This window comes from Microcebus murinus, chromosome 1, assembly GCF_040939455.1.
Source record: "Microcebus murinus isolate Inina chromosome 1, M.murinus_Inina_mat1.0, whole genome shotgun sequence".
NCBI lineage: Eukaryota > Metazoa > Chordata > Mammalia > Primates > Cheirogaleidae > Microcebus > Microcebus murinus.
This window is the reverse complement of record NC_134104.1, coordinates 77,377,936-77,400,708: the sequence shown is the minus strand read 5'-3', so window position 1 is coordinate 77,400,708 and position 22,773 is coordinate 77,377,936. Positions and strand designations below refer to the sequence as shown.

Here is a 22,773-nt window from a genome sequence, read left to right as displayed (position 1 = left end):
CCCCGGGCACGTGGTCCGTGGGTGGGCAGAGGCTGGCTTCAGAGGGCCAGGGAGACCGCCAAGATGTGGCTCAACACACACACTGCTGGGAGCTAGGCTCTCCCTCAGTAGTTAAACGTGGATGTGAAGTGACGATGTGTGGTGTGAGTGTGTGTCTGTGTGTTTTCAAATCCCAGGTTTGACACTTCTAAGGCTGCAGGATGATAGGAAAGAGAAGCCTGTGATTACCTGTCGTGTTTGGGGTCCTGACAGGCCCACAGCAGATTTTATTTACAAATATTGAAGGGAAAACTTGTCATTTGCCTTTCTCTCTGGGAAGGGAAGGGCTACATTTTTCCTTTTCTACTGAGGACATTTTGTTTTTGCAGTTCTTTGAAGTGCCCTCAGAGATCTAAGCATCAGGCTGAAGGCAGCTCTGTGTATCTTTGCAACAGATTAGAACATATTCACATTTTATTTGCTCACAGAACAAATATTTCCCTTGGAATGAGACTGAGGGAGTGGGGCCAAAGACAGCCCCCAGCCCCGGGCCAGGCCTGCTCGGTGCCTGCACAACTGGCTACATACCACTGCTTCTCCCTGGTCCCTTCGTTTAGCACCTACAGCCAAATATGGATAGATTAGTTGAGTTGTTTAATTCATTCAAAAGTATTTTCTGAGCCCCAACCATGTACCCAGCTCTATAACGGAGGTTGCAGAAATGAAGAGAGAATCAAGGGGAGATAAGAAGTGTTTGTATATTAATGACTCTAATCAAGGTGACAAAGATAAGAGTGTTCAGAACTCTGGAGATAAAGTGCTCTGAGGTGGGTAATTATTCTGCTTGTGTGTAGCGGGGCAAGCGTTGGGTGTGTGCCGTGTTGTGATGTGTATGTGCTTCTGTGTGCGTGTGGTTATGTGTATGGGCATGTATGTATGTATGTAGTAAGTGGCAGTGGTGAATATGTGTGTGGCTATAGTAATGATGGTAGTGATGGTGTGTGGTGTGTGTGGTGTGGGGAGTGTGTGTCTGTGTGGGAGTGTGATGTGTGCGTGGGTGTATGTAGTAAATAGTGGTGGCAAATATGTGGTAAATACATACGTGTGTGGTAGTGATGGTGTGTGGTGTGGGGAGTGTGTGTGTGTGTATGGGAGTGTGATGTGTGGATGTGTGGATGTAGTAAGTAGTGGTGGTAAATATATACGTGTGTGGTAGTGATGGTGGTGTGTGTGGTGTGGGGAGGGTGTGTGGTGTGGGGAGTGTGTGTGTGTATGTGTGTATGTAGTAAGCAGTGGTGGTAAGTATGTGGTAAATATATACGTGTGTGATGTAGGGAGTGTGTGTGTGTGGTGTGGGGAGTGTGTGTGTGTGTGGGAGTGTGATGTGTGCATGTGTGGATGTAGTGAGTAGTGGTGGTAAGTATGTGGTAAATACATACGTGTGTGGTAGTGATGGTGTGTGTGTGTGTGTGTGGCATTAGTGTGTGTGTGAGGTAAGTGGTAGTGGAGAACGTGTGTGTGTGCTAGTGACGGTGGTGTGTGTGTGTGTGTGTGCGCAGTGGTCCTGATGGTGCTGGAAACGGGGCAGGGCCGTCTCACTGGGCAGCGCTGTGGAGGAGGAGCGACCCTGGGTGGGGGCGGGGAGCTGTGCCAACAAAGCCACGGAGACAGGAAAACTCCAGAGGGGGTGTGCAAGGGGAGGAGTGAATGGTGGGCAATTGCTAGGAAAGAGTTTTTAACTTTGACAAATAGTTTCTAATCAAGAGACAACAGTTTTGCACCCCTCAGCTGTCCTTCCTAAGCTCGTGTGAGGATACTGGGTTGAAAAGCACTGTTTTCTCCTCTGGGCACCAAAGTACAGCCAGGACTGGGCCTCCACTCTGGGAAGGGCCATGTGACCGTATCTCTGCGCATTTACTGGGCCCCTTCTCCACCTGGGCTCCTGCACCAGGAACAGCTCTTAGAGTTTCCAGCCTCCTGAGCTCTCAGTATAGCAAGGTAGGTTCTGCTGGACTTGGGGCGGAGGAGGTTTAAACCTTAGAATCCCTGAGGCACCTGTTAGAAGAAAGTGCAGTGTGTATGTACCTACTGGCGGAGCAAGGTGATCTCTAGCTTTCCCACCATGCATAGGCTGCCCTCATAGATCTGCATTTTGTGGACCTTTTTAAAGAACAAACAAGGAGGCAGATGGTAGGAGCTGGCTCCCTTTCTCAAATTTTGGTTTGCTTTTTATTACTTTCCCCTTTCTTGTTAGGATCAAAGCTGCTGCATGATTAAAACTTGGTCAGATAAGAATGATTTATTTCCATTTTATTAGGCTGGGAAAAGAAGCCAACATTTACAAAAATCTAATGTTTGTAAGATACTAGTCATATTGCTTCATGTCATCTTCACAGTTACCTATGAGATAAATGTTATCATCCCCATTTTACGAATGAGGAAATCAGGGATATGAGAGGTAACAAAACCACTGAAATAACCTCTGGACTGAGTTCCCCATCACTGGTCACCTGGCTGAAATTTGAACCCAAGTTTGTTTGGCACCAAAAACCATGTTCTTTTTGTAATGCTTCCTGAAGTTTAGGAGGCAGCATTGTATAGTGAAATGATGGTGGGTTTTATTATCAGATAGGCATAGACTCAAACCCAAGAGCTATCCCCTATACTGGTCATATACGTGACCTTGTATTCTTCCCTTGCTTGCTTCTTTGTCAAGTGTTCATCGAAGGCCTGTTATATCTATGCCAAGCACTGCACTGGCAGCTGGGAACATACCAGTTAACTCCACAGTCCCTGCCCACCCAAGGATCCCAGTCTGATGAGTAATACAGATCAGGAAACAGCCAAGTACAATGTAGTTTGACAAGTACTCTGATGGGGAAGTACCAGACACCATGGAGTCACCTCTAGGTGATCTCTGTCCGATCTGGTAGCCACCAACCACAGGCTGGTGCTGTAAGTATAAAATACATGCTGGATTTTGAAGACCTAGTACCAAAAAAATGTTAAGTACCTCATTAATAATGTTTTATATTGATTACATGTTGAAATGATTATATTTGGGATATGTTGGGGTTAAAACTATTTTATTCAAATTAATTTCACCTGCTCCTTTTTACTGTTTGTATGTGGCTACTGGAAAATGTAAACTTACATATGTGGCTCACATTATATTTCTATTGGACAGCACTGGTCTAGAAGAATAAAAACATGGGATGATATTTACTATCTTAGAGTGAGGATCAAAGAATGTCTATCCTGTGGCCTCCCTGGGAAGGCCCGAGAGAGATGCTTACCGAGTAGGAGCTTCTCTCCATCCACACAGGGTTCAAGTGGCCATTGTAGAAAGGCTTGCTCATTGCGGGGTGCCTGGTCCACTGATACCGTATCAGTGACATGGCTGCCGAGCTGCTTGTTCAGCCCCCTTGATATTTCTTAGTCTTGAGTCCTGTATCTTGAGAAGCAGCTGTTGTGATCCACCCCCTCCAAAAAAGGGCTGGCCATCAGATATAATAAATGTTACTTGTTGCCATGGCCCCTAGCCATCTTTGCTTTTCCCTATTTTAGCAAAGGGAAATCATGCTAAATATTGCAGAGAAGTCTGATTTTCAATATCTTCACTAGATTAAAAGAGACAGGGACCATTGAATTAATGAAAACAGCTTTTCTAGATTCATAGAACTGGGAAAGAAAGGGAATAGACTAGTCTCATTTCTGAGCCCCCTCCTCAGAAAGTGAGGCTCAGAGAGGCAAAGGGGGCACAGAGCCAACCAAGGTGGGCAGTGACTGGGACCCAGTCCGACAGCACCTGCTGTGCTACACTGCCCACTCTTCTCTGAGATGCTTCCTCCCTTTGCCTCCCTCCCAAACGCTCCTCCTGTCTGGTTCCTTATCCCTTTCTGTTACCTTCTCTCTCTGACCCTGTGTCTTCCCTTTACTATAACAGAAACAGAGATAGACAGGTTAAAGGATGGGTAGAAGTTAACCAGACAAAATGGAACAGAAAAAAAAAAATCCCAATTTTGCATAGGCACTAACAAATGAAGCTAGGGAGACCTTTCTTGGCCTTACTAATGGTTCAAGTCAAAAGGCAACAAGGGTGTGTTTGGAGGAGCATGAATTTGGAATCACAGACTTGGGCCTTGAGGCCTGGCTGGGCAGACTTGGAAAACCTCAGCTTCTTCATATTTAATCAGCCTCACTGGGCTGTTGTGAGGAACAAATGAGAGCATGTTGCTGAAACTAATGATACCAATGGTAGTTATTATCATTCATAAGAGGCTAGGAGATTTTGCTGGCTGTGAGAGCAGGATGAATTAGCAGGGGGAGACGGTTGCCAAAGAAAACTAATGTGGCATCCAGAGCAAGGAATGCAACTCTGCACTTGCCCACCGTTTCTGGGACACTGCGCTGCGCTCAGTTCTGGGAGTCGCATTTGAAGAAGGACTTTGGCAAACTGTTGTTGTTTCAGAGAAACTTGCAAGAATAGTTTAGGGTTTGAGAATCATCACATATAAGGGATGATTTAAGGATTCGGAGGATGTTTAGTCTGGAGGAAACAAAAAATAAAGACTTAGCTAGGACGAAGTAGCTCTTTCCAAATATCTGAAAGCTGTCCTGCAGAGCCAAGAGGAGGCAGATTTGGGTGTAATAGGAGCCTATCTGAAGCTCGGAGGGCTATTCCCAAATGGACTTCTTGGGAAAGAGTGAGCTGCCCATCAGCAGAAGTCTTCAAGCAGAGGTGGCTGCCTTGGCCAGTCCTGCTCTGGCCAAGAGTTTAGGCCAGTTCTGAGACCACAGTTATCTCCTTCTGGTCTCTCTGCTCTGTCTTTCTGATCTGCCTCCCTCACTATTTTTGGTGCCTTTGTTGACTTTCTGCTCCCTCTGAGAATGATTTTAGGGTTTTAGATTCAGAAATATTTCCATAATAATCGACAGTCCAGTTTAATGGAAAGTAGGAGGGAGGAACATTTTAAAACAAAAGCAGTTTTGTTCCTTTAAAAGGCACACGGTAACCTGTTAAGTGGGAGAAGGAGCAGGAACATGGTCATGCGTGTCAGAGGATCTTGTAAATACTGCAGCAAAGGAACGGGCACTGCTTATTCTTAGCTATTGTTTAATATGCAAACACAACTGCAAAAGGCCTTTGTTCTTGGATGGACCAGCATTTTCCTTGTTTGCACAATTCTTTTTGTTAACTACAGATATTCAAGAAAACTCTCACTGTAAGAATTCTATGTCATCAATGACTTTCCAGATTCATACTTTAAGTGCTTTGCTGATTTGGTGATAGCAAATTCTGTTCAGGAGGTGTTTTCCTGATTTCTTGACTCTAGAAAAGCCATTTTCTTGAGAAAAATATTTTTTCCTGCATAGTTAGTGTGGCGGTGGGGAGTGTGAGAGGCCGGCCGAATCTGTGCAGTGGAGTGGGCAGCTGAGCTATTTCCAGGATTGTGTTTTGCCCCCAAGTAGCAATTATGCATCTGTCTCACGGCGCCCCACCCCAGACACCCCAACCATCATTTCGGAAAACTCCACCTAGACTCTGCGGCACAAAATAGAACTCGGCAGATCCAGGTGGAAGGAGGAGGGAATGGGTAGGAATGAGTAACGTTTTGGTTCAGTTCCCTGAGGTCAGAGTCCTTGCCCAGTCCTGAGAGTGACAGCGGGGACATGTAGAAGACAGAGGATTCAGATTTGGGGCATTTAGAGCCTTGTTGGTAGTTTGTGCAGGAAGAGCCTAGAGAGATAACAGTAATGGCTCTTCAAATCCAGGGGGACCGTCCTGCTGGGCCAACCTGGGCTAGGCCGGGCAGGGAGGCGTAGGGCTGACGAGGCAGCAGTGTCCCACAGGAGCTGCGAAGCACCCATGGTCGTCCTCTGAGACTGCTGCCCCATCGCAGGCCCAGTCTCTGAGGCTGCTGGGTTGAGCCCATACCTCCCCGCCTAGCCACATCTAGGTCCACCCTTGCACCCTTGGCCCAGGAAAGCCTCGGCCTGGAGACCAGCAGGTGGACTTGTTCTTGGGTCTAAATCCTAGGGAGAGGGGCCAGCAACCCTGATGTGAAGCCCATGGCCTTGCTCCTCACTGTCCTTTTTTTCCAGGCCTGCTTCCTCGCCAGCCTCTTCTGTCTAGGGATGCTCTGCTGTAGGCTCTGGTTTCTTTTTCATGTTAGAGAGCCCTGACATGTCTCTGTCCTCCCAAAGTGGCCCTGCCTTCCCAGCAGGGTGTGCTACAATGGTTCTCAAACTTCTGTGGGCATGAGGGTCCCGGTCTACAGTCCCAGCCCATAGAATGTCAGGTTTCAGAGTCCCACTCCAGAGACCACGATTCAGGAAGTCTGGGTAGGACTCAGCAATCTGGAGCCCAGGTGTTTCTGATGTAACTAGTCCATGGGTCACACTTGGAAAGACACTAGATGAAAGGTCATGAATTTTGGGGTCTGAGATAGACAGGACTGGGTTACTCGTTGTGTTATATGTTGAGCAAGTTAATTGCCATTTGTGAGCCTTCTGTTCCGTCGTTTACAACGCTTACCACTTCACAGGAGGGTTTTCAGATGTCAGTGAGATGACGGGTATAAAGTGTTTAGCTGGGGCTTATTTAATAGGGGTTTTGGCTTCCTCTCCCCCTCCCTCAACTCCAGGAAAGTGGCAACAGAGAATTCCAACTCCTACCAGTCCTGGCATATCAGCAGTACCTCCCTGGCCGTGGGCGACTGTGGAAAGGTTACAGGAGAGTCTGGAAGAACGTGCACATCCCCAGTGCTCTGTGGCTGGACAGGCAATCCTGATTTCTCAAGCAGTGGCATGAAAAGAAACCACCAGGAGGTCAGAGGTCAGTCGCCTGCTGTCACTTTTATTTGCAGTAAACCACAGTCAGGGCATACACATACACAGTGCGTTACACAAGTCCATAGCACTCTACGCAGGCGGACAGGCAGGCTGCGGCGGGGGACCACCGCTGCGGAGCAGTATGGCTATGGGTGGGGGCGGGCAGTGGGGGTGGAAGAGCAAGGAGGGGAGGGTCGGGGCCCTGGCGCCAGGCTGCTAATTAGCTACTGCCTCAGGCTTGGCTGGTAAAGTCTGAATTTCTGGCCCACAGTTGAGGTGTGCTAGGGCTGTTAGCTTCAACCTGTGCCCAAGGTCACCCCCCCAAACACTGAGGTTCAGCTGAGTTCCCCAGGTGGGAGCAGTGCTTTTCAACTGGGGGACTGAATTCTCTCCCAACACACTGGCAGTTAGAAAGGGCAAACGAGGTTTGATACACAGAAGGGAAAATGCTTACACTTCAGGGGTTGGGTGTGTGTGTGTATGTGTGTGTGAGTGTGTGTACAGGTGGAGAGCTTACCAAGCGGTTTCTTTGTAGAGTTTTTTTCATGTTGCCCCCCACCCCCCATCAGCTGATTTCTGAGCATGATCAATCCTTGAGGGAAGGAAAGTAGATTCTTGGCTGAAGGGCTAGGAGTGGCTCTCCTGGGTCAGCAGGGCTGGGGGAAGCCTTGGGCCTGGTGAGAGACTCATAAGGACAAAGACCCTGCCTCTTCTCCTGTGGCTGTAGCATTTAACTCAGGCACAGGAAGACCACTGCAGTGGGAAGGTCTTTGGATCCCCCTTGTTGGACAGAGAGAGAGAGAGAGGTCCCAGAGGCTGAAGGACATGTCCAGGTCGTGGCTGGGACAGGACTGGAGCCCACTTCCGCTTCTGCTCTTGCTTTCCCAGGCAGGGTTTCTTCCCTCAGCTCAGCATGGGACATGAAATAACTCCTTTCCACAGCAGCCTCTATGGAAAACTTGCCAGCCTTCTCCAAGATAGAGGGCATTACTTGTTCTCTAAAGACAGAGAAAGACATCCATCAGAACCCCCTTAGCAAGTGGCTTCTTGGAATCATGACGACTTGCTAACAATAGCACTTTCTCTGAGGTACCCACCAAGCTTTGAGGTTGACAGTGCAGAGAAGCATAAAAGGTTACTTCTTCCCATTCTACAGAAGAGGACATCTGTGCTGTAAGCTGGGTCAGCAACTTACCACGAAGCCTCTTCACTTTAGTTCAAGTTGCCTGCCTCTTGCCATCTAGAGAAGAAAAAGAAAATGCTGCAATTTTGAGATCTGCCTCCTTGTCCACTGACCCACACATGCTAGACCACACTGCCTCTATCAAGACTGTAGACTACCTTGGCAAGTTAGCACAGAGCAAAAGCAGCAACATCAGGGCATCGGGCCTTGTCCGGGTATATACGTGGCTGGTGTCCTGCCCAGGGGCCTGGGAAAATGACTTGGAGAGGAATTTTGCATATGCTGATGGAGGATCCAGTGCTGAATGACCCCCATTCATTATTCAATTATAAACAGAGCACAGACGTTTCCTATGCTGGCTACCAACTTGGCATAAAAGGCTGGACTTGAAGACATCTAAGGAAGGCCCTTTCCAACCTAAGGGGACTATGATTCCAGAACTCCCTGCTTGGTAGACTTTCCATGTTAATTGAGACAGTCTGTTAGAAACTAGGACTCCAGTAGGATTATGCTTGTGGGTTTTTGGTTATTTTTTGTTTTGTTTTTGTTGATTTTACAGAAGCAAATCCACTTAACTGTCTCTTCTTTGTTCCTGATCCTGTTGTCCTTTATGTTCTAGGATAATCAATGCTATCATTCTGGATTAAACTTCCCAACAGTTCTATAATTGCAAAGGTGCATTAGGCCCGTGGTGTGATTCAGGAGGTACAGAGGAAAAGGAGAGTAGTATTGAACAGAGGGGTTTAAGTTAGCATCGAGGCCAATCTTTTGCAGGAGAACTTGCCAGACACCAGAGTGCATCCTGCAGCTGGGCTCTGGAGTGTGTCCCCTGATCTCTCCAGGCCTTTTAAGCACAAGTTTGCCTGGAGGTAACAAAGTGGGCAGGTGTCCCCTTAACATCCCTTCTGATCCTCTGATTTTATGTACGAACACTCTAAAAATAGGATCTGGGCGGTGGGGAAGTGAAGAGAAATGTCACGAGAATAAAAGAAGAAAAAGGAAGAAGTGAGCTCTGGGGGTGGGTGGAGGTAGAGACCAGTGGAATGTGACGGGAAAAGATGGAGAAAAGGTGGGGGAACCGCACTGAGCCGTGTGAAGAGGTTAGGGAGGTTAGGGTTCAGTTCCCAGCACACGGACATGGTTTAAAAACAAAACATTTATTGAAGAATCGATAAGGAAATGCAAGTCATCCTTTCCAGCCTGATTTTACATGTGAGAAAAGGGAGATGTAAGATGACTTGCCCAGGTCCCTGTTGCTAATTGGCGTCAGGGTAGGAATAGAGTTGGCCCGTAAGACAAGTCCGATGCTGAGCAGAGGGAAGAGCACATTCCCCACCGGTGCTGGGTGGGTAGGAAGCGCCCTGGGGACGCAGCTGCGAAGCACAGGAAAGAGGACAATGAGAAGGAACACAGGCTCAAGCCTGGCATCTTCTCTGGGACTAACTCCGAGCATCAGGCCCAGAGGGGCCAGAGTGAGGAGGTAGCAGAGGGGATTGGGGCACTGCGGATGGCCTCTCGTGCTTCCCATTCACTTTCCTTTCAAGGTGGCAGGGGAAGAACCAAATCCTTTCATAAAATCATCCCTTCTCCTCTTGGGAGCCATGCACAATAGCCACTGAATTTGGAGGCTGGGCTCTTGGCCTTTCCTTCCTTTCTCGCCTCATGTCTCTGAGTTTCCTGAGTGCAGTTTTCAAAGTTCTCCTCCTCCTCCAAGAAAATGGGGTCTGGAAACAGGGGCCTTCTCACCAGGTCAGCCAGAGCAGGATCCATTTCCCGCAGATGGCAGACATTTGGGACTCTCCTGCAGGTTTCCGAACACATCCCTTTCTTTTCTCCTTTGGAGGAAGATGGGATTTCCATCTATTTTCTGTCTCCCTCTGCCCTAGGCCTTGCTTACACACAGCTCAGAGGGACACGTGAGTGGGAGTCCTCTGAGATGTCAAGGAGGCTTGGCCTTCCTCTGTGGTGACCCAAAATGGTGTGATCCCTCATAGGAAACAGCTGAGGATGGGGCGGTGCTTCCGTGAGAGGAGCTCTACACGTTCAGGTAAATTTTGTCATATTTTCCCCTTCAGGAAATGGGGCCGATTTTAATCATGGGGAGATAGGAAGAAACACTGTGTTTCCTCTTCCCTGCTATGAAGCGACTGATGGACAGCTAGGCCTCTCTGTTCTGAGGAGATAGAGAAAAGAAAAACCACGTCTCCTAGACAAGGCAAACGCGAGTGTGCAGAGACCGAGCCTGCCACCCGTCTCCAGCAAGGCCTGCCAAGAGCTCTTATATAAGTTCCAGTGAGCTCATGTGTTTTCACGCCGATCAGCAGATCCTGGGCTTCAGGGCCAGGGGTTAGGCTGGAGGAGGCAGCTCAGAAGAGATTGTGTTCTTCCAAAGAAGGGGCGCTCTGGGAAGAAAATATGCTCCCACACTCAGGATGATGAAAGCAATTTTCATCTCTGTGCCAGTCAACACAGACTTTCATTCCTTGTGATGTCAATGTCAGAAAAGAAAAAGGTGATGCTTGGTCTTATGAAGCCCACGGTGTGGGGGAAGGGGTGGTGGAGGTGAGGGTGTTTAATGGTTCAAAGGTATGCAGATGTGCACTTGGGGTATGGAGAAGAAAGCTTTTCCTCCTGATGTGTGGGAAGTCAGATGGGTGCCCAGTTGGGTCCACCATTCACAGGATGGGAATCAGGCCTTGTTTTCTAGCTGTTGCCTCCGCCTAGGCTGTGCTTAAATAGGAAACTCATTTCATTCATTGACTGAGACAGGCTGAATATTCTGCAATGTGCTGTCACTCATTTTGCCTGCTTCCCTTTCATTTGGCAGAATCACTGAGCTGGTTAACCTCTGCAAGCCAACTAACCAACCACCTTGCTCACCCTCTTGTCCAGAACATCAGCAGTCAGCCCACCCTGATCCCAGCAGCTAAGGACAGAGCAAGTGGAATGATACCTGCTTTCCTTACACTTTGTCTGTTGCAAGTTGTCTCTCACCCTGCATAAGTGAGCCAACGCTTTTCAACAAGACTCCCCAGACGTTCTCTCGGGGGTTGACACACTTCCAGCTCAGTTCTGCCCCAGTGGAGGGGGAGGATCTGTCTGTATATCACAGCAGCCTACCCCCACCCCCGCCCCCAGTCTAGCTTCCCATTCTCCACATGATGGGGGCAATAGCTATAACTGTTTTCATGTGAATAAATGAATCTGCAGACATGATGTTCTATTGTTTTACTGGTTCAAAATAATATTGGGCCCCTTTAAACAATTTTTATTTCAAAAAATAAGAACACACATTTTTCAGGTGAATTTCTAACTCCTCCCAGTGTTTTGCACTTTCTCTCTGGCATCATTAGTGCTTATAACACTTCCCAATTTAGTGTCTTGAGAATTTAGTTAATGTGCTGTTTGCTTTCCTCTTTCCAGATCAATCAGGAATGTTTTGAATACAGCTAAGACCTTCCTTCAGTTCCACCCAAAACTTTCTCCTTATGAGTGATGTCCTGACTAACTTCTGGCTGGGGGGCAGCTGGATTCCATCAGTTGAGAAGTGACCGAGCCCATATGCACAACACCTTGAAACGTTCCCCCAGCAATGTGAATGATCCTGCACCTCTAATGCTTAAGAAAGGGTACCCTGTGATGATGGATGCTTAAGCACTTTGGTGTGAGATGTCATAATACCTATAATTTACTTTAAAAATTTCAGCCAAAAAACCAAACCAAACAAAGATGAAACAGATATGGCAAAGTGTTAAATCTAAGTGACAGGTACATGGTTGCTCATTATACTCACGGCCCTGCTTTTCTGTATGTTTGAACATTTTCATAATAAAAAGAAAGTATTCTCAGGAAGTATATTTAACCTGTGGGGACTTCAGGAGGCTTGCAGGGAACAGACAGGAGGTAGGACTTGCTTAATCGTCCCAGGGCTATTATTGTTACCTTAATGCCTGGTAGTAGCAGAATGTGATGATTGCAAACCCCAAACAGCAATTCAGTGGCACCCTCTATTATTAACATCCTACAGGCAAGTACGGTTCTCTGAGTTAAAAGATCTAGTTCTCAATCTTTTTACCTCATGGATATTGGGGGGAGAAAATATTCACTAGGATAAATTTTCTTTTCTTGCAGATGATGCCATTTTCTGGTAACCTATTGGTACCAGTTTTCTTAAACCAATTAAAAAAAAAAGACCAAAAAAAAGTTCATTTATTACTTTGAAAGTACTGTTGTTTAGTCCTGCAACACAAAATGCAGACTTTCTGGAATCTTCTTCTGGATTGCCACTTATATTGTGGGCTTTTAAAATTCATTTCCTTTTCTATTATCTAAAATAAAGAGACATGATCCTTTTTACTATCCCTCACTTCGTAATTCTAAGAATCCATTTCAAAAAGAACTTTGTTTTTTGGAAAGGAAAAAAGTTTAATTTTTTTACATCCCTCTACAGGCAGTATTTTTATCCCAAATTATGATTCACCTGATAGATTTTTAGAAGGTCACTTCTAATCTCCATTCCACCTTTAGATATCAGTTACTAAATTCTGATGTTTGACTACCTGACCTTGTTTCTCTTGCCCCTGAGCTTTGCTATGGTCGCTGTGTACTTTCCATATGATCTTTAGAGCTATGTGAATACTCTGATCTGGTTCAGTTCTTCGCCAGGTCTTCAATGCTGGCTGTTTCTTCTCTGAGTAGTGCCTTAGGATACAGTCCAGCTTGTGCTGGGGACAAGGACCTGAGAAGAAAGGAGGAGGAGACAGTGCACAGGTGACATGGACCTCCTGCTGCTCCTCCTCCTCAGTGTGCCCCTGCAGCCAGACACATGAATGCTATTTGCCACTCCAGCTCTGTGGAAGAAAGAGGAGAGGGACTTGGGTTTCTAGTCTGAGAAGAGGTAAGCCCCACCAAGGGAACTGATTTGGGGGTGGTAAATCCCGTCCTGTGCCTGAAGCTCAGAGAAATCCATAATGGTACTGCAGGCACAGACCTGGGCTTTGAAGGCAGATGATGACTGATCTGAATCCTGGATCTGCCTTATGAGACCTGCTCTTTCTCAATTTCCTCATTTGTCACCTAGAGAACCATATAACACCAACTAACTTCATAAGGTTCTTGTGAAGTTCAAAGGTGGTCATAAAAAGAATAGTCTTTAGACTAGATAATAAATGATAGGTATTATTTAATAATATTTTCATTAATACTTGGGTATTTCTGTTTTACCATTAGCTCATCTTGAAGCTTTTTCTTATTTTTTAAAGGATTTCTTAGTCTTTTTTTCTATTTTTGGACTGTAGTGTGCATGCTCACCTCCCTTGCCCAAATCAATCTGCTGAAAAACCCAGTTCTCTTTCTCTTTTCATTGTATGAATCTGTGTCTTATTATGCCGATCTCTTACTGTGTTGTAACTCTACTTCTGTGCTGCTCTTTTATTCTTTGTCAATTCTGACCTTATCTCTAAGAAGTGGATTGCAAATATTTCTGTCTTTCTGTCCAAGCTGAAGTTCATATTTTCTGAATCATGAAGCTGCCCTCCATGTGACCTAGAAAACCCTTTGATGATCCATATTTAGCTGTATCCATCACTCAACAGATGTCTGGATAGTTAAAGGCCCCCATGAGCTCCCTCTACATCCTGTGGTTTCAAGTTCCTGAGTTGATAGTTAAAAAGCTTTTATCCCCCTGCCCCCCATCCATTCCAGAGTAGAAGGACAGATACCCACTTTAGCTATTCATTCATTTGTTTCATTTAAGAATATTTACTCATTACCATGTTTGATATTGGGTTAGATGTTATCTTCTTTGCCTCCAAATTGCATTTTCTTAATCTGACCCATTTTGAATAGCCCTCCATATTTTCTGATTATTCCTCTAGAATTGGCATTGAGCATCCAATTAAACAGTCTCTTCTCTCTGCAGAATTTCCTGACCCCTGGGAGACTTGGAGGCTTAATCGTAAACTCTGATGTACTTGCAAGTACTAGAATGTACTTGCCATTGCATACACAGATTTCAGGATTACAAAGGTTCACTATGGCTCTAAGGGATTTTAGTTAGCAGATGGGGCTGCAGGACTCTGCTGTCATCCTGCACCACAGACATGAAGAATGAAGTGGTAGCAAGGGTAGAATGCCTAGCAAGTTAAGTTGCTAATTTCCAAAACCCCTTGGTTTTCTGTGTCCCTGAGATGCCATGAGGAAAGATGCTTATCTGCTTTTTGAGCTCTTTGGATCTTCCCATTAGATAGCATCTCTTGGCATCTGAAAGGCAGCCTGCCATTCTGTTCTCCTGTGGAACACAGATGGCCCAGCCCACGCCAATCACTAATGAGGATCACATGCAGAGCCTCCTTGCTGGAGGCTCCCTTCAGCAACCCTAGTGCTCTTTCCTGGTATTGGCCAGTCACTGTTGACCATGGCATTTAAATCTAAGAAGGCTGGTCTCCCACTCACAGAGCTGAACAAAAAAATCTTTTAGGTTAGCCCTGGGAAATGAGTTGCATTCAGCTAGAACTTGAAGACATTGAGGATTAAGGGATGGCTGCCAATTTGATTGCAAGGGTGAGGTTTTGGGATCCAGCTGTCTGTGGAGGCTGTTGAGTTTAAATATGAACAAGCACTGGAAGTTCCTCAGCAGGAACATGATTAGATGGCTATACAGAGGTTGAACATATAGGGTATCAATTGTCAATGACATGTAATGTCACCTAGGATGCTAGTAGGGTTGGAAACAATTAGAATAGAATATTAAAGGCACTAAAATATAGTGGAGAAAACATAGATTTTGAGTAAAACAGACCTGTGTGAAGTCCTAGTTCTGATGTTCCTGTCTGTTGGACAAGGTACTTCATCTTTCTATACACTCATTTCATTACCTATGAAATAATTACAATGCCTATATCATAGGCTGTTCTGAGGATCAGAGGGATGGCACATATAAAGATCTTGACACAGTGCCTGGCAACTAGTAAGCAGTGAGTGGGAATTCCCTTTCTTATGTCCCTTCCCTACTTTCTCTCTGTAGTAGAAAGTTGAAAGATGCACTCCAATATGGTAGAACATTAAGTTGAGCTAAAAGCAATGGCTCCATAAGAAAGTGTATACAATTCTGCCTCCTTTTTTATTTAAAATTTAATTGTATTTGAGGTGTGGGATACTATCTTTTTCTTTGCTATTGCAGCTCTGATACAGGACTGATATTTGTGACTAGGAAAAGAGTTCCAAACTGCTAATGGGAACCCCAATGGAAATGCAAAATCTCTTTTGGCTTTAATGCTATAAACTACTCCTTCAACGTTTACAGCTACCAGGAAGCAGTCAAAACCACCACCAGCTACCCTTGAGGGTGCCAGTGAGTCAGGTCAATCCTGCCATTATAGGTCTGATCTAAATGATAGTACCCACTGATCCAGAAATCTCTCTCAGAGTCATTTTTCATTCTTTCAGAAAATAAAAGACACCAAGAAATTGCTGCTTAAAAGGAATTAATAGATGTATTGATTTAACACTAATGCCTACAAAAACAATTTCAATAGATTTTTGGGCAAGGTAGATCAGTTACCATTTGTTTCCCATCCAACCAGATCAAAGCTTTTCCTATAAGAGCAGGTGGATGTTTATTCCTCCATAAGGCAGCCTTTTCCATATTAGGCCAGCTCTAAGAGCAGGCATTAAATTGAATAACAATTGACCTCTCTACAACTGTGTTCTTTAGACCTGATTCTGTTTTCTGGAGCTATACAGATAAGTCTGACCTCTGGCAGCTATCATGTCTTCCCTTTAATTCCATCCCCACCTTTTAATCCCCTATCCAATCCCTATGCCACTCTGGGGACAAAGAGCCTAGATTGTTGATTCTTGCTTGAAGTGTGTAGAGAGGAACAATAAAAACAGACAATCACATAGAAGAAACAAGAAAGAGTGCCTTAAGAATGGAGACTTGTCTTAGAAAAGCACTTTTTGGGATACTATTGCAGAAGACAGTTACTTGCATGTTCCCATCTCCAGTGAGACCTAAAAAGAAAGAAGTGGTGGGCTTAAGGCACTGTTTTCTAATTTATAGATGTTGGCAGACAAAGGGCAGTATGGTTCTTTACTGTGAGTTCTCAGAGCCTCTCAATGTGTCCCCTAGAAGGCATCTAGTACTGGATTGCAGAACTCCTTTTTTCATGGAACACTTTATGGATACTAGTGTTTTGTGGGACACACTTTAGGAAATTACGGTTTCAGATATGCTGTGGGGACTTAGACTAGACATCTGAAATAATATCTTGGTTGATTACTGTTGGATCCCAGAGCTGGTGACTAAGGAAGACTGCAAAGTCTCCTTCCTCGGAGGGTTGGAGACTCCTCCTCCTTCCTTCCCCCTCGCCCATCCTCCCCTCCCTTTAATGTTGGCATTAGGCACCCCCTGCCCGGGAGTGTTGAGGTACAGCCCTGTAACTCAGGGAGTCTGGATCTTTCCCATCCCCCTGCTTCTATTTTTATGGATCCCAATTGTGGTACAGTTGCACGGAAGGCACAGCCTAGCTGGGACAGGAGGTAACTGAGCGTTTTGGCCAAGAGGAGAGGGGGCTAGAGATGGGAAAAGTTGATGCAATTATTTTTGGCAGGAGTTGGAACCAAAGCATCAGGAGAGAGTAAGTTTTAAGACTCTCTGGCAAAGTAACTTCCTAATCTGTCACTGAGTATGTGTAAAAAAGTGATTAGTGGGTCTCTATATTTATCATGATTACTCACAAATATGTAATTTACATAATATATACAGCACATTAAGTACTATGTCACCTTATATAATGTGCATATGTATAATGTATATGCATGTTATGTAACGCCAGTCTGGAGGCTCTTCCAGGTTCTGCCAAGTATTTCCTAATTTATTTGGCAATTTTAACGTATCTTTTCCATCTGTGGAAAGAACTCTCTTGAAAGGAGCTAGTCCCTGACCTGAATATAATCATCCTACTAAGTCTATCTCCACTCTCAACTCGCTGGGGAAACCCCACAAAGACCAAGCCATAATGAGATGCGACTCCTAGCCCATCGTTCAGGGACAACACAAAGTACTGAAGATTTCCTGTTTTAATGTTTTTATTGCTGGTGGGATAGGAGTGTGGGGGCAGGCGAGAACATGTCTGTAACATGGCAAGAATCAGAATAAGACAAGAAATAAGGGACCGGGTTCTTCCCCTGGCTAACTGTGTAGCTTTGAGGAGTCACTAAACCTCATTAAACTTGGCTCTCATAAAGATTGAGATATCGAGGTAACAATACCTCCTCTGCTAACCTCAGAGGTTGCTATGAGGGTCACCATGATAGGGTACTCTACAATAAGAAACCACAGTCAGTGTTTCAAGGATGATTTGTAAGGTAAGATTAAAAAACACAAGACTTACTAAGGTTACCAAATCGGAAGTGCATTTCCAGTGAAGTCTGTTACACTCTGTGCCTCTAAGGAGGACTTGGGATTTGTCTGTCAAGCAACACTGCAAGTCTTGTGCACTAGGATGGAGGAGCAGTAAGGCCAATCTCTGCAGGCCCCTTCGTGAGACTTGTGAGTCTCTGAGAATTCCACCTGTTGAGAGTGCCATGTCTCAACAGCCTCCATCCTGGGGGATCAGGGCTGAAACACATGCACAAACTTCTGTAAATGTCTTAGAATCAGTGACCCCAAACCTGAACCTGCCTCCATTTCAGAATCAAGTGGTTTCCAAGAGAGTACCTGTAGTCATTCTGGAGCCGCTTGGTCCCATCACCAAGGATCCAATTATTAAGGATATTCTTTAGATGGCCTGGTTTCCTCCTTTCCCAGGGTCCTGCACTGTTAGGTCAAGTGGGATGGTGCTAGATCTTGGTCCTGGATCCAAGATGATTGCTTTCTTCAGAGTTAGGCTCAATTTGTACACATAATCTTGACATTTCCTTTCTTGTCCAAAGGAGATTAGAGGCAGCTCAGTAGGGTGATGTCAAGTGGGCCTAAGTGTCCTCTTGAGCAATCTCAGAGAAGGATGGAAGCCCAGTGAGGCTGTGTACAGACTTGCCCTTGGGAAAGGAGGGTAATGCTGGCACCAACTGAATGAAGCCCACTGAGCTCTGCTGAGACCCCTCTGTCATGGCTGGCAGTTCCTTGCAGAAGGTGACTCAATCTTCCCTGTGACTCTCCACTGAGGTCACCCCTGCAGCTAGGGGTGTTTCCAAACATCAAAGAGACTATGATGACCATGATGAGGTGACATGTGGAGAGTTCCATCTGATGATCTGTCTAGTGCCTTCCAACTCAGACCAACTTCTCTCCAGTGCAGGCCAGCATCACTTTCTCGTGTGGGCTTGTCCCAACCACACACATGCTGCTCATTAGTTTTTCCCTGGCAAGCTAGATCCAAGTGCAATCATGACCCTATTCTGAGACGTGTGGGCTCTTTTCTCTATTAGATATCTTCTTAGTGGCACCTACTCTCAAACCACAGTACCATAGACAAGTCTGTCAATGGTACTGAGACTCAGTTTTTGAGACTCAGTTTCCTTATCTGACAAATGGAAGAGCACATCCTACCCAGCATATCTGTCATGGTTGTTTGGAGGATCCAGAATTGGAGTTCTCAGCCTCTTCATGATAAGGAGCTACTTTTGTTTCCCTTATGATCACTACAGGGAAATGTGTGCTAATGATGAAATGGGGGCTTGGAGGAACAAGGAGCTGCTTTTTCTTTCCCACTTTCTGTTCCCATACTGCCTATGCTTTTTTTCAATCAGGAAAAGTCCATCAGTAAATAAATATTTATATATATATAAATATATATGCTACATATATACACACATGTAAGACCACCAGAAGGTCCTTCAGGTCACACTCTGGGAGTGGTGAGTGCAAAGAAGCAGGAGGGAACCACCCTATGGTTTGTCTCCCGGTTTCCCTCCCATCTTCCCTGCCTTCAGGAATAGTCTGCCACCAGGGCTTGGAACTCAAACAGGAAACACGCTTTGGCTTGAAAAAGAAAGAAGCTGGGGGTGGTTTTTTTTTTTTTTTCTTCCCGTTTTACACAATATTATGACACAAATTTGAAAAATAAATCCCAGTTTCTCTGCTTTTCCTCCCAGGTGTTCAGAGAACTAAGAAAATAAATACCACATCTAAGGTGTGCTGCACAGGCAGCTCTGGGGACTCTTGGAGCCACCTCTAAACAAACATACAGTCACTAGGAGAAGGCTTTGGGAAAATAAGTGTCCACTGACAGTGCAGAGAACCAGGAAAGGAAACACAGCTTTCCACAGCCTTTCTGCCTCCTCAGCAAGTTCAGGGAGAAGTTGTCGCTCAGGGACAACCAAGAAACCAACGTGCGCTTGCTGAGCCCTGCCAGGGAGTGTGCTCTGAGAGCCGGGGGCCGTTTTGTCTCTGTACAGAGGGACCTTTGTGCAAGTTCTCTGGAACCGGAGCCCTTTCCCTCGGCCACATCCGACCTCACCACAGGCAGGAAACCTGCAGCCTGCTCCTCGCGAGTGTCCGTGAGGAAACTTGCAGTGCTGATGGAAAGGAAGGGGGATTTCTCCTTCAGTCTCAGAAAGTCCTGCTCAAGGCCGGTGGGAATGTGGGAGTTGCTGCACGAGCTAACCATACCCTTGTGGGCCCAAAGCCCACCCCAAATGTTGAGTTGGCACTGGCTCTGTTAGGGTGCATCCATTACTGAAATGGGTAGGACGTATGGCAAGGTGAAGTTTTCTTCCCGAAGGGTGGCTTTGCTTCCACTGGTTAGAGAAGAGTGTGTGTGTCTGTGTGTGTGTGTGCACATAAATGTGTGTGTGTGGGTGTGTAGGTACAGTTTCTTGCTTTCGCTCTTGGCTTGGCTGGCATTTGGCACACTGTTTAGTCTTTTGAGCGGCTCTTTCTCCTCAATGAAAAGAAGCTGCTCTTCTGGGGAGGCCCCATCATCATGGGCGCTTGGTTCTTGTGAGTGATTTTAATCTAAAGGCAAAGAGGAAGAAATGAATTAGTGGCATGCAAATCTCAGTAGCCTAAGGAACAGTGAGTCTCAGAGAAAGGAAAGAAGGCCAGCCTCGGGCTGGAAGGAGCACCATACAGAAGGACAACCGTCCTTGAATGGCTTCAAAATTGGCAACTTGACCCTGACTGGTCCCAGAGCTTGGCACTGCTGGAAGTGAGGGGCAGAAACACACTGGGGAGAGACAGGTGTGAGCTTCCCACATGGTGATCAACTCACACCTGTCTTGTGTCCTTGCTATTCATAGACTCTCAGAATGTCACAGCCAGAGGAGGCCTCAGGGACCTTCTCATTCAGCCCCTCTGCAGGATGGATAAAGGAATTGGAGCCCAAGGCTTAGTGGGCCTTAACCTGGCCCGCGTTCACACAGAGGGCAGGACAGCCGGAGCCCAGACCTTCAGATTCCCAGCCACCATTGCTCCTGGCCGTTTCTTTCCAGGCGGTGCAGAGATGTCAGCCAAGTGACCGGGAGGCTTTAGTCTGACTCTGACCAAGTACCACCATGTGGAGAGTTCCCAAGGGAGTCCCTCAGGTGTTTCCTCTTTTCTTCACCTCTCAGGGAACACTCTAATTTCTTTTAAAATCATTTTTTAAGGAATTTTAAGGTTTAAAAGTGTTTTCTCCTGTAAACTTTAATTAGAAATGAAAGACACTGATGAAGTCTCATTTTTGCCTTTCTTTTCAATCTTATCCTCAGGCCACAGCTTCAACGTGCTTAATGTCTATCTGAATGTGGCCCGATGACACTGCCACCTTAATAATCTGCATTATTAGTGCGTCCACAATACTCATCAAGTATGGCACATGTTCAGAGTAGGAAGATGACATGGCAACAGGAAACACTTAGAATTCAAAGACCTGGGTTTGGGTCCTGACACCTCTACTTCTTTGCTGTGAAACTTTGGACAAATCATTTAATCTTTGGAGCCAGTGCTTGCTGAACTGTAAAATAAGGATGATAACATTTGTCATATTTTTCTTGCAAAGATCAAGTGATAGACTGTCAATGAAAGCCCACTGTCACTATAAATGGAAAGTAACAGTTGGTTAAATACCTGTTGTCTTACATTGGAGGAGAAAGAGAAAGATGGATGTGAAAAGAAACAGAAACTGTGAGCCCATTTTCATGGTTTTTACATTAGTGGAAATGACAGCGTGACCCCAGAGAACAACAGAAGAACCCTGGAAGAGAGAGACCCGCCGACAAGTTTAAATGAAGGTAGGATAAACCAAGTGGTATCAAAAAGAAGGTGGGTAAGGAATGAGAAGGGTCTGGTGGGAGAAATGGAAGAATTTTAAGATTTGAAGGAAGGGAAGGACATGTGCTGGTGGAAAGAGAAGGAGAAGGCGCTGGGTAGAGGAGCGTGGATGGACGGGTGAGGAGGGATGAGGAATGTGGTCTGGGTGGGACAGCTGGTGGGGCTGTCAAGGGAGGTGGCAAGACAGGGTTCACGTGAAGTCATGAGGAACCACGAGAGGTGGCCTTTCACACTGGAGAATAACAGGACGAGAAAAAGAGTTTGAGGGAAGTTATTCAACAGCTGGTGTCAGGGTGAGCTTGAGTGGGGAGTGGCTGGCTACAAGGGCTCTCCTGTGAGCCAAGTTTACATTTATAAGCCTCCAGGAAATGGAAAGGAAAGGACAGAACATTGTCCTTTTCCCCTTAAAAATTGTTCATATAATTGTAAGAATTTATTCTAAGTAAAACACAGATGATCAAAAACATAGGCAGAGATTGATATATGAGAATGCCAATTTGTATATTATTCATCACTGTGGACCATTAGCATGACCTGGTGACGAAAGCTGAAAGGGACCCTCACGTTGGATTCCGCCAGCCTGGAGATCTCGAAGGGAGGTGAGTCTTTCTGTTTTGTGGTAGTCACCAGAGGAGCAAACCGAGGCTACATCAACACCATCTTGTGTTGTGTGTCTTATGGTGGGTGTTGTGTTTACTCCAGAATTCATGGAAGTGAGGCATAGACGGGCGTCTCTGACAGCACTTATCTGTGGCATGCAGTTTGGCACTCTGAGGATAGTGATTTGTGGCACATTCCCTTGTGGTGAGCCTCCTCTCACTCCTGAGCTCACGTGCCCATCGAGGGACAGGACTTCGGCTTATTCACGCGGTATTCCCGGAGCCGCGCAGAGCCTGCGTGGAAGTGCTGACTGAGGCGACACCCAGGGAGAGCGCGTCCTGGCCGTGGGGATGGCTGCGTTTGGGGCAGAGGGTGGCGGCTGGCGCAGCGCCTACATTTCCCACTGGAAGAGCCCATTTCTTTTAGAAGATAGAAGACCTTTGCTTCTCCTTTTTGTCCCTCCAGCTGAGCTATTTATTTGCTTGTTAGCACCTCCAGGGCAAAGAGGAGGAAGTGAAACTCAAACCCCTTTCATTTGTTTTTGTTTTTTCAGCGTTTCTGACAAAGGTCTTGATAGGGTAGGAGTCTGGGGCTCCTGGGTAACATGATATTTTGGTCAGCTTTGTGGATTCTATTACTCCAGATAACGGGCAGAAGCATGAGATCACATCCTCATTTCCAGTCAAAGAGATGTCAGTCTCTTACCTCCAAATTAGGGGGCAGTGGGTGAAATAGTTAAGGGCCTATTTTAGGAGGTAGCTGGATATGGCTAAGCCCACCTTTTCCACCCCTGATAGAGAGTACCCCGCATTTCTGTAGTTAAAACCCAAACATTTTTGATAATTGGGCAAGTCAGACGGTTCACTACAGCAGATTTTCTTTGAAACCGTAACACTCCCAACACCTGGCAAGCACGAAGGAC

At 45.9% G+C, this 22,773-nt stretch overlaps 1 protein-coding gene and 1 long non-coding RNA gene across 6 annotated transcripts in view; one reads left to right on the top strand and one right to left on the bottom strand.

Moving 5' to 3' along the window:
• The first annotated feature begins 1,718 nt into the window (after positions 1-1,718).
• Positions 1,719-22,773, top strand: part of LOC105885067 (uncharacterized) — a 119,518-nt gene continuing 98,463 nt past the window's right edge. The window contains exons 1-4 of the long non-coding RNA XR_002223673.2: positions 1,719-1,977; positions 6,627-6,817; positions 9,991-10,043; positions 10,824-21,850. This is a non-coding gene — a long non-coding RNA (uncharacterized LOC105885067). The remainder of the gene's footprint in view (positions 1,978-6,626; positions 6,818-9,990; positions 10,044-10,823; positions 21,851-22,773) is intronic.
• Positions 6,819-22,773, bottom strand: part of DGKG (diacylglycerol kinase gamma) — a 197,373-nt gene continuing 181,418 nt past the window's right edge. For 2 of the 5 annotated variants that reach the window (XM_076003280.1, XM_076003289.1), the window contains 3 exons: positions 17,718-19,955; positions 7,911-8,053; positions 6,819-7,811 (listed from right to left, as the gene is read on the bottom strand). In XM_076003280.1, coding sequence (XP_075859395.1) covers positions 19,857-19,955 — 99 coding nt within the window. In that variant the 3' untranslated portion in view covers positions 6,819-7,811; positions 7,911-8,053; positions 17,718-19,856. Of the gene's footprint in view, positions 7,812-7,910; positions 8,054-17,391; positions 19,956-22,773 lie in introns of those variants that run through there. The other 3 variants (XM_076003261.1, XM_076003287.1, XM_076003285.1) reach the window with 2 other exon arrangements.